This window comes from Panthera pardus, unplaced genomic scaffold (assembly GCF_024362965.1).
Source record: "Panthera pardus isolate Hobbes unplaced genomic scaffold, ASM2436296v1 HiC_scaffold_12, whole genome shotgun sequence".
In the NCBI taxonomy this organism is placed as follows: Eukaryota; Metazoa; Chordata; class Mammalia; order Carnivora; family Felidae; genus Panthera; species Panthera pardus.
The window spans coordinates 84050050-84061884 of NW_026526677.1; the positions used below are offsets into that span (position 1 = coordinate 84050050).

At 46.3% G+C, this 11835-nt stretch overlaps 1 protein-coding gene across 3 annotated transcripts in view; it reads right to left on the reverse strand.

Moving 5' to 3' along the window:
- LOC109250411 (beta-galactosidase-1-like protein 2) overlaps positions 1 to 11835 on the reverse strand; it is a 51220-nt gene that overhangs the window by 2185 nt on the left and 37200 nt on the right. For all 3 annotated transcript variants that reach the window (XM_019421469.2, XM_019421468.2, XM_019421470.2), the window contains 9 exons: positions 10117 to 10187; positions 6948 to 7032; positions 4990 to 5127; positions 4348 to 4428; positions 3841 to 3947; positions 3046 to 3186; positions 2679 to 2750; positions 2337 to 2415; positions 68 to 155 (listed from right to left, as the gene is read on the reverse strand). In XM_019421469.2, the coding sequence (XP_019277014.2) occupies positions 68 to 155; positions 2337 to 2415; positions 2679 to 2750; positions 3046 to 3186; positions 3841 to 3947; positions 4348 to 4428; positions 4990 to 5127; positions 6948 to 7032; positions 10117 to 10187 (862 nt within the window). The remainder of the gene's footprint in view (positions 1 to 67; positions 156 to 2336; positions 2416 to 2678; positions 2751 to 3045; positions 3187 to 3840; positions 3948 to 4347; positions 4429 to 4989; positions 5128 to 6947; positions 7033 to 10116; positions 10188 to 11835) is intronic.

The following is an 11835-nucleotide window of genomic DNA, read 5'->3' on the forward strand; positions in this document are numbered from 1 at the left end:
CAGGACCTTCCTGGCTCTTATTACATGTTATCCATGGGTACACACACTTCATGGGGTCAGGACTCACCTCTGAAAGAAGCTCTTTTTCATATCCAAGCTGTAGATTCTGAATTTTTTCAAGGGAGAATCATTCAGATAGATATTTCCAATTAAGCCTGTTGGAAGAAGACAAGGAAACATGAATAAGGCCAAAGGAAGGGGCACAGCTGACCCAGCTAAGGCCCAGCACATACATGGAGAGTTTCTGGAAAGTTCAAGTGAAAATTCCTCCAGAAGTATATACTCCCTACAGTATATACTACAGAGCTCTTCGTGTGGTATAAAACCTCCTCTAGAAATCCCAAAGGAGAGAAGAGTGAGTAATAGCAATATTTGCCAGGCCTTCTCTGGGACTTGCATGGAAGAGTACATCTAAGGGCAATGACAGAGCTGAGAATGTCATAGGGTGAGAACAGTCTCTGGTCTCTCTCTGAAGGGGAAACTCTCTTTTGGGTATGAGAATTCCAACACAATAAAATGAAGCCCAGTGGGCAAATGATCAAGAGGTCACAACAGTTCTAACTTAGCTTCAAGGTCAGATTCAGTGGTGTCCCAAACTAAACAGACCTAATAACTCAGCCAGAAATCTTCTATATGGCCTAGGATTAAGGATATATTGTTTAAGTATTTGAATTGTGAACAGATGGCAATATGATTTGGGCATCTGAGTCTGAGGGCCCATGCACACTTTTGCATAGTGATTAACTAGTGCCTGGGGGGAGACGCCATTGATGTTGGTCCTGGAGCAGCTTCCAAGGTCCTCATAATCATGGAGCTGCTGAGTTTCTGAAGAGGGATTGTGAATAGGCTAGGGACTGTAAACAGGTTCCATGGAGCCTGTGGACTCTTAAATTGCAGGTACAGGTGTATGTGGGGGTAGGTCTATGACTTAAAAACACTGAACTGCTCCAGGGGTAAGAACTCCACAGTGAGAGTCCAAGGCACATCTTAATCAGGGACCTGGGAGGCAAAGACTGGGAACAGGGTCATGCTGGCAATCCCTTCCTGCCCCCAGGAGAGCAAAGGAAGTGAAGATGGGCCTGGAGATGGAGCTCCTTGGAGGAAGAAGCTGAGATCCAGAGAGTAACACCGGGGGGATTGCTTAGGGGAAAAGGAAGGTAAGCCTGGACAATGCTAGAAGCATTGTCCTATCCAGAGGCCTATCCAGAGAGGGCCAATCCCCAGGACCCAAGAAGCCCCCAATGGCTGGGCCACAGTGCTTCCCTGGCAGGCAAGGAAGGGATGCACAAACTTCCTCATTACAAAGGCAAACACCCATGAGAGTTGGGAGGTCACCAGTGTCCCTTACAGTAGTAGGATTTATTTGTCTGAATTCTTATGTCACAACTTACATGAAACCACCCACATTTTGACAGATGAAAAGGAAGAGGCACATTTAAGCATAGAAGGTTTAGAATACCAGGAAGAATAGAGGCATCTGGGTGGCTCAGTTTGCTGAGAATCTGACTCTTGATTTCGGCTCAGGTCATGATCTGACAGTCATGAGATCAAGCCCACGTCAGGTTCCATGCCAGGCATGGAGCCTGCTTGGGATTCTCTCTCTCCCTCTGCCCCTCCCCCACCTCTCTCAGCCTCTTTCAAAAAACAAACAAACAAACAAATAACCCAGGAAAAATAACATGAATTGGTAAAATATTCCTAGGGGAGCATACCATCAAGAGCATTTGTTTACTGTATGTACTAACTCCTCCTCCCCACCACAAATGAGATCATCAATGGATTTCCAAGGTGGATCAAGAAAAGAAATTGAGTGTGAAGATCCAAGAAGGCAAGGGTCCTGTGCCATTTTTCGATTTCTGGGGATCCCCTTCCTTAAGTCTCACCACCCCCACCCCACCCCAAGCAGATTATCCCCTGATAAAGCAGACTGCAGCCCAGAGAGATGTGGAAAGGCTGGCTCAGTGTTTCCTGTGTGTTCACCATGGACATGTGGACAACATGCATAGGAAAGAGGTCAGAACCCAGGTGGGACTTTCAGGCCCACATCCACCTCCCTCCAGTGGGCCTCCATGACTCAGCTCCCTCCAATGGCCCTCTGCAACCCACCTGTCTCCAATAGGCCTCTACAAACCTCTTCCTTCCAATGGGCCTCCATGACCCACCTGCCTTCAATGGGTTTCCACAATGGGCTCCCTCCAATGGGCTACAATGGGCTACAATGACTCTACCTCATGAGAGTCAGCCTCCATGAACTGCTGGCATGCTGGTATGAAGAAAATATAGCCAGGCACTGCTAAGCACTAGAAGCTCTTCTCTTAGCACATGCTATGACCCACCTTTGCGCTGGTCATCAATATTATCCCCGTAGTTGACTCGCCCACGATTCTCCACCAAGATCCTCAGCCTGGTGTAACCCTGCCAGGAACATAGTGGTTGATGATGACTGCCTGATTACCCAGCCATAAGATTTCTTTGTGGAACCCCAATTATTCCCTGAACTCTGAGGATGGGGGTGAAAAAGTACCCACTGATCAGATACCAATGCTCTTCCCTTCTTCCATCAGCAGCTCTGTGATTAAGAAGGCTCCCATCTTCTAGGTCTTCCTCTTTGACTCCCACCAAACCTATTCAGGAAGCAGCTGGTGCTAGCCATTACCCAGCTCCCCAGAATAACAAACCTGGATCAAGGGAATAACGATCTTCTTCTTTTCATAGTCCAAGAATCCTATAGACACTGTGTTCACAAATACCTGCCAAAGGAACAGACAGAAAGCATCCATGGGTCCACAGGAGAGTGGCATAAGAGGAATTTCTGCTAAGCAAAGAAAGGGGTAATATTATGTGTGTGTGGTGAATATGGGTGTTAGCCAGGCATAGGAGGAAAAATGGGCATTAGCCCATGATTGTAGTTGAAAAAGACAATGATGGGCCATTTCTACACACTGGTACCAGGCAGATACATGAGGACTCAGGAGAGAGAGTCAGATGTATATGGTAGGGCTGGATGACTACAAGGTCACAGGAATTAAGAGAAGACATTCCTACCTGTCCCCGGTCACGCACAAGACCACTAAGGACACCTGATGAAGCAATGGTAGTCTCATACAGAGTGTACCCAAATGACTGTCCATTTCCATTGTTTATTGGCAGGTTCTCCATATTGACTGGTTTTTCAGAATTGACTGGCTGTAGAGAGAAGAGTCGGGAAAAATGCAGACTAGGCAGAGGAGAAAAGAGGCACAAATTTCATCCTGAGTCTTCTCGGGGAGTGTGGAGTAGCAGACAGATCCTACCTGGGGCTGGCAGTGGGGCAAGGGGCCCTCTAGCCTTTTCTACTAGTTTGACTTCTCATTACACAAACATGGGGAGCCAGTCCTGCCAACTGGTTCTCCAACCTCCAAAGTTCTGATTTTGACTTATCACATTAACCCATGGCTATCCAGGGTCATGGGTGTGTGTGTGAAGGCAATGGAATGAAGCCCAGCAATGTATCAGACCTGTGGCCTTTCAAACCGCCACCATTTCTGCATCACAGCACCCCCCTGAGTCAGCTCCAGGGTGCACCCTATTCTCAGAGAGGGATAGAGCCCACTCACAGGCCTCCTCACCTCCTCTCTGTCCACCCAGGCTGGAGAAAAAGACTTCCTACTGTGTTACCCAGTTTTTCTTCAAGTTCTTTTTGTTCCTTCCCACTTCATACCCTAGCAAAAGTCTGTTCTCTTAACTCTGAGCTCTAACGTCATAAAACAGACCTCAAAGCTATCAAGCATTTTTTACCCCTCCACAGCCCTGCTTGCCCACTTAGCAACTGCCCTGGCTTCTCTACCCTGCCGCACTCACCTCCTCCATGTACTGCAGGGCGTCCCACAGTGACAGGTAAAAATTCAGGCTCAAGGGCTCATAGGCAATCTTGGGAAGAAGGTCAGGCTGGGGAGGGAGAGGAACACCTACAACACAGACAAGAGGGCCATCCCAAAAAGTCATTGCCTCCTCCAGCCTCCCTAGCCACTGGCTCTTGTCCACAGCCCAGTGTGATCCTTTATTCTGGAGCCAAGATGTAAACAGTCTTAGACTGCCTGATTCCCACTGGGAAGGTAATGTGGGGGCGGGGGTGCAGGGGACTTTCTCATACCCTCAGGAGTCTTACCGCCCAGAGAAAAGATGAAGCTGCAAGCACACAAACTATGATGAAAACAGTTTCTCAAACTTGCCTGTCCTTGTCTAGGGACATTCTTGCACATAGGTCAACTGGGGTTTAGGTGGGATAGTGAAGAAGTAACTCTTTAGGGGTCTCAGAGCACAAGTAAGGGCCCAAATTGGTGCTCAAGTCTGCTGACTGCCAGGTACCTGAGATGGAGCCAAAGAAACTTCGGAGCTTGAAGTATTTAGCTGTGTAATCCCCCGCCTCTGTCAGCACAGCATCGTAGTCTGCAAGACACCAGGACACTGTCACTTGTCACCTGTATCACAGGACAGCGTCCACAGCAGAAAAAAAGAGAAAGGAGAAGCTGGAGTATAGAGGCAGGGTCTTTTTCTCAGTAATCTGGGAGGCAAAACACTTTTGGTGTGAGCCATCAGTCAGAATACAATAAATACTAAATACTATAAAGTGACACCAAAAGTGCCATGGCCATAGCATGACCCTCAATTTCCTGCATCTTGCCTACCTTCTGTGGACTCTCAACCTAAAGGGAATCAGAGGTCACACATCTCAAGGGCCTAAAGAGGCTGCCCTCATTGAAGAATCTGCCTTCACCCTGCCTGTGCCTCTCATTTCCAAAGGCTCACAGGCATGTCCATGGGCTTCCATCTCCTACTGCTCTAGAAATTTAAAAGTGACAATCCAGACAAAACTATCCCTTCCCCAGGCACTCTAGAGCCGAATGCATTAAAGGTGCCAGATGCTGCCCCTAAATGATTCTCCATAAAAAGCCCCAGACATGCAAATGTGGCATGTTCCAGGGAAGGCCAGTGTTGGGGATTACTTACCATAGCTGGTGACATCAGACTTATAGTCATGAAAATGCATGGCTCCATTTATGAAGCCAAAGTTGGTGCCTCCATGGAACATGTAGAGGTTGATGGAGGAGCCAGCATCGAGAATGGCAGACACTGTTTTTAAAACCTCTGCAGCAGGAGGGGAGAGAAGGGATGTGCAGAGCAAGTCAGAGATTGGGACAAGCCTCTCAGCTTTTCTGATCCCCCAACCCCATCAAATTCAACTCCATAGCTCTGCCCTTCAGCTTCCACTAGAACTGCAATCACAGAACATGAAGGGCATGAAGAGAAATGGGCCAGCACCACAGCCCCCGAGCTGCAGCCTTCCAGCTGTCGGTTCCACCATGTCCCTGATGACTACGATCAGAACAGTGTGCTGCTTGGGCTACCTCCACCCTTCTCAACCATTACTCACACTTGGAAAGATGCAAAAGACTGGACTCATAATTGGAGATGTTTAATTCTGATCACCTCCCCAATCCCACCTCTATGAGAAAATAAGTGTGAAAACAACATCAAAGGAGAAATATCAAGTACTTTTATACACACACACACACACACACACACACACGTATTGGCAATCATATTGGAAAATATTAATTTTTTTTTAAAACTCAGTATTGATGAATCTGTGGGAAATAAGTATTCTTGCTTAATAATAGTAAGAATTGCTAACATCTTGCCAGAGTACATGTATACCGAAATGTATACTGAAACTTCATTCATGTAGCAATTCTATTGCTAGGAACTTAAGCTAGGAAAAATAATATGCCAGGTATGCAAAACTGGATGTTCAAGAATGTTCGCTGCAATGGTGTTCAATTAACAAAAACCACTGGGGGGTGCCTGGGTGACTTAGGCGTTGAGCTCAGGAGTTGAGCATCCAACTCTTGAATTTGGCTGAGGTCATGCTCCTGGGGTCATGAGATCAAGTCCTTCATCAGGGGCCCTGCGCAGAGCATTGGAACCTGCTTAAGATTCTCTCACTCTCCCTCTCTCTCTCTCTCTCTCCCTGATCTCTAAAAAAAAATAAATTAATTAAAAATAAATTTAAAAAAACGAAAACCACTGGAAGCAACCTAAGTGTTCATCAATAAGAGAATGGCTAAATAAATCGTGTTTTAATCACCAACACCACAGGGTTCTTTTCATCCTTTAAAACAGTGATGGACTCTCTAATAGTGTGGAAGGCTCTCCATTTGTGTCAGTCACTGGCACAAGCAGGTAACACAGAGCAGATGTGACTATATGTGTCCATATCTCTGTGTGTGTGTACACGGCTGCAGACAGAGATAGCAAACCGCTAGCACACTCTACAGCTGACCCTTGAACAACATGGGTTTGAGCTGTGCAGCTCCACTTATGTACACTTTTTTTATAGTGCAGTGCTGTATTCTCTCTTCCATATGATTTTCTTAATAGCATTGTGTTCCCTCTAGCTTGCTTTGTTGTAATAATACAGTATATGATACATACCATGTACAAAATATGTGTTAATCAATTGTTCATGGTATCAGTAGGTTTTTGGTCAATAGCAGGCTATTAGTTATATTTGGGGTGAGTCAAAAGTTATACCCAGATTTCAACTGTGCAGGGGGTCAGCACCCTTAACCTGCACATTGTTCAACAGTCAACTGCATGTGTTTTCTCTGGGCTCTGGGATTTTTATTTCTTCTTTCTACATTTTCTGTATTTGCAGGATGCTTGCAATAGGCACACGTTATTTATCTAATACATAAACATGATAAAGTACTGTTAAAAGTCCTACCATTCTCTTTAAATGTCAAGACAAATGACTCTGGACTATCAAGATCTGACTATTACATGCAGATAATCCCAGGAGCCTTGCACCCTACAGCTTATTTACATCAATTAGCAGGTTATTTGGAACTGATTTTTACTTTGTAGGTCAATACACATGGTGGATATAGGTACCATAAAGCACTCACCAGAAGAATCCAGGATGTTGTGTGGGCCTCCCCACGAGTCAAACCACCCTGTCCAGTACTCCATCACCATCTTGGGCTGAACCCTCTGGACACCACAAAATGAGAAGTTAGCTGGCCAAAAGAGGCAGAGGAGAGCTCTTCCTTCAGGGAAATCCCAGCCCCTCGACCCTCCCAACTCATCCCTGGCCACACACTCCTTGACTTAAGGTCTATCAAAAGCAGAGCACAGGTGAGGACCAAATGCACGAGCACCAGCTGAATCTCCACATGGGGCCTCCACACTTCAGGTGGAAACTGGAACGAACTAACACAGTTGATGCAGGAGACCCTGCTGCCTTAATGTGGTTTTAATGTTGCATATGGTGCTAGTGAGAAAACACAGAAATGTGTGTTCAATGTTAGTCTGCATTAGAATTCAGCATGTGCTCCGAGAGTCTTTTCCTACATTGGTTTGCTTTCCGGGCCAAACCAACCTTTGCCTATCCTCTCTTGGGGAAGGAGAATGTTATATCAGGATAATTCCATTTCTGAAGGGCACGCCGAGGATGCAGACCCCTCAGGTGCTGGAAGAGTCAGAGGGCTATAGAGTGGGTCCTTTCTTGAGATCTAGCTTAAACAAAAGTGCAAAACTGGACAAGAAAATCAGAGCACTATATAGCACACTTATTCACAGTTCAGGCGCTGCAGCCACAATAATTGGCTTCACACCTTGGCTAGGATGTTCAATAACAATTAAGTCTTTAATATTACCTCAGAGTACGACTTTCGCATGGGATTGTCCCCAGGAAGCAGAAATCATTCCCAGAGCCATGCTTTATTCTGCCATGTTTTCAGAAGAACCAGAGCATCTGAGGGAGGTGTAAGGACTAATTTGCTGCTGTTTCAGGTTTCCTACTAGAGATCCTTTCTCATTCATCCTCATTTATCAAGTACTTTCTCTGTTAGTGATGGCCTTACATTTAGAGGACAACACATACAGAGCAACAAAATCTGGTCCAGAGTGATCGGGTAGATTTATTATCTTATGAGTAGAAGATATCAACCCCACCAGAGTAAAGGTCAAAGTAGTCACAACAATTTTTTTTAGCAAGACTGGTGGTTTGGTTGTCTTTACAGCTGTCTCCCTCCCAAGAAGGGGATACACTATACCATGTTTAAGTCACTAAGGGAGAAGTAGATTCCAAGTGTCATATGTCAATAGTCTCCAGTACCAGGAAGGGATTTCCCAACTTGAGGGTGCCAGGGCCAAGATATGGGGGTATCTACCAATGGCCCAGGTCACTGCCCCACACATGTGGTGAAGAGCTAGAACTCTGCCTCAGTCAACTGTGCTATACTCCCTCACCAGTCACTTACTGGGTGCTCTATTTGTTCTATAAATCTGTGCCCTTAACTGTAAAATGAGGAGACAGCTCACCTGGTTACTGGGAGAATTAAATGAGATATTACATGTACAGCCTTCAGCACATGATGCCTAGCACTTGGGAAGAGCTCAAGAAACCATCACTGGACATGGACATGAGGACCCAGCAAGGTTTTGACATCCCAAAGTAAGCAGAGCTGGAACTATCCTCTTTGAGTATTCAAAGCAGACTTTGATCTAAGTCCTCTTCCTTGAGTAAAACAGACATCCCTGAACTGCAGACAGAAAGGCCATTGGCAGTACCAGTCTGTCAGCAGGATGACTTGGCCTGGGTGCACAGGTGTGGGGCCCCTCTCTAAGGATGACTATAAAGGAGCCAACATGAAGCCTTGCTATCCCAGGTGCTTTCCAAATATTACCTCATTTGCTCCTCAACCCTATGAGAAGATACTACCATCATTCACACTTCACAGAAGAGGAAAGAGAAGCACAGAGGGATCACACTACAGAGTGGGCAGAGGGGAAGCTCACAAAATGCTATACCTGCCTTGGACAGCACTCAAGCACAATCCTACTCAGTTTCTGGGGAACTGTTTATTGGACACATATTTCCACAGGTAGGTCACAAACCCCATGAGGACACAGACCCTACTATCTTAGTTACTTCAGGGCAAGAGGGCCTAGCCACACTCTACATGCAGAGCAACACTCAGTGAACACTGGAGGAAGGAAGGAAAGGAGAAAGGGTCTGGACCCAGGCCCACCCAGACCTACTGTCTCTCCCCTGATCAGCCTAACAAAATCTCCCTGGGGTCAGTTCCCATCCTGCCCCATCTCTTCTCATTCCTTTTGTCCCTCTAAACTCAAGTAGTAGCCACATCATACACATGGGCAGCCCTCATCTTCCACGGCTTCACACTTCCATGGTGACTTCAGATGGATGTGCCTTCGAATGCTACTTCTGCTCTACCAAACAAACAGGTGAGATGGAGAACAGCCCTACCATCTCTGTGGGCACCTATTCACGAGTGATATGAACACTCCAACAGCTCCACACTAGGCCTGGGATCAATGCCTACATCTAATAGGTGGTGACAATTTGGAGCATTCACACCCTTCATTAAGACATGGTGAGAGATGGGGCCTCAGCTCTATGAATGGGCCATGGCCAGATTCCATCTGCCTCCTTAGGAAAGACAGGCACATGAATTCTAGAGAAGAGAAATCAATCAGAATAGGATTTAACTGTAAATTCCCATCAACTTAAGAGATGTGGACTTATAGTTAGAAACTCTTTTCTTCTCTGACCTGGAATGGCTCAGGCCTCCCATCCTGCTGATGAAATAATCTTTCTAGGCCTAGAAACCTACAGGTTAAGGTCAGACACACAGTACAGGACAGGAAAGCATTTTTGTGGAGTCCACAAAATTCTAGTCCAGAGCTTCTATGAGCAAACTGAGCCTAGAGCTCCAAAAAGGGCCCCTTTCTCAAGAGGCAGGAAACCACATTCATGCATCAGTCTATACAGCAACAATTCAGAGAAACTTCTCCACTTCTACACTGCTATTCTGACTGGTGGTGTGGCAACATGGGGACAACAGGGGTTAGGAGCCACAGTGCAACAGAATGTCTGTGAGATGAAAGGCTGAGAGAGTCCTGAGTCCTTCTTCCCCTGTCCCAGAGCCCTGGGCATAGCTGCAGGTACCCCAAAACACCGCACACTTCCTGACAGAGGTTCTACTTGACTCTAAGACTTCCTACACTCATGCCAAGCAGAGCAGGCAGCTGCTCCTGGGCCAGACTTACCTGGACACTTAAGAGAAAGTTGGTTAATAACTGCAACTCATGCTGTGACTGCAAGTTGATGGTGGCCAGCACTGTGAACGGCAAGCAGAAAAGAGAAAGGATTGTCTTAAAGCCAGGGAGACATTCTGAATTAACCAAGACCTTTCCCAATTCATCAGCAAAATAAATTAACTAATCTTGACATTGTTTCCCACCTCCAATTAGAGTTAAGTTCCTGTGATGTCAGGAGATTTATCTTATTCATCTTGGAAACTCTACCGCTCAGCACAGAGCTTACAGGGCAGTCACTCACGAGGCATCTGTTCTTGATTAATGTAATTTTTACAATGAGAGTGTGCATTTCTGTTAGTTATTCTTTTGGAGAAGCCGAGAGTCTCATGTTTATTTTGCACCTCAAGTATCTAGTGCAAGGTGATGACCTAAATGAAAACTCCTCTTTTATTCCTTAGATGAGGACTAATTTTGTATTCCATTCCATAATGTGTCCATTCTATAATTTAAAATTATATTTTAAATGGCACCAGCGAGGGATGCTTGGGTGACTTCGTTGGTTAAGCGTCCAACTCTTGATTTTGGCTCAGGTCATGATCTCATGGTTCACGTGTTCGAGCCCTGCATCGGGCTCTGCACTGACAGCTCAGAGCCTGCTTGGCATTCTCTCTACAAACAAATAAACATTTAAAAATAATAATAAATGGCACCAGTGAAAGGTATGCTGGAGAAAGATGTGCTACATTTGGCTTGTGGCCATGGACCCTTTGGCCTACGCCAGCTGCAGAACTTGGCTCTGAGGCTCCTTGCCTGCCTGTTGTCCACCTAGACAGTAGGACTCAGAGGCACTGGGCTTGGTCTTAGCTCCAGTGGGTCTGGGAATACATGACAGAGACTGGGCCAGCCTGCCAAGCTGGCCACCCTGACACTGTCCTGTTGGACATAAGCCACTGATTACCAGCGATTAAAAATAAACAATAGCTGAGGCTCTAAGAGATTAAAACATTTGCTTCAAGGTCACACAATTGGTGAGCAGCAGACTAGGGCTACAATCCCAGACCCATCTGACACTGACCCATTGTCCTTGGATGTCACCATCCTCCAGCAATCTACTGGATAAAAGACTCTATATCGAGACCCCTCCTCACGTAAAGGAGAAACCTTGAAGACAAGAAGCCCGTCTGAAACTGAGCAGGCAAAAACCTCAGAAGTGAACAGGATTAGCATGGCTAATTGAACACAACAACTATTGCTAGCCTTCCTCACACTCCACTAAAATAAAAATGAAGGAATGCAAAAGTGGAAGTTTGTAAAAAACAAGACCTGAAGAGAAGACAAAGCCGAGAGGAAGTTTCAAGAAAATCTCAGAAGACTGCAAAGGGCAGCGGGTCAGTAAATGGCCTAGGAGAGTGGAAGAAGTTTCGACCACTCCCAACTTCCAGCCTAAGGACTTACCTGACGTCCCAGACACCATGCAGCCGGAGGACATCTCTGTCCCCTGCCTTACACACCCCTCAAGCCTCTTCCCCAGCCTCTTCCCCACTGGTGCCCAACCCCAGGGGACCACACTCTCTGGAAAAGCTGAGCCCGAGTGTCTCCAGGCTTGGAGGGATCTGTGCAGCAGAGTGTGGAGAGGTTTGCAGTGGGGCATAAGGGCCATCTCAGTCAGGGGATTCCTGCCCATTCCTCCTGCCTGACTCCAGCAACAGATCAAAGGATTCTTCTCTG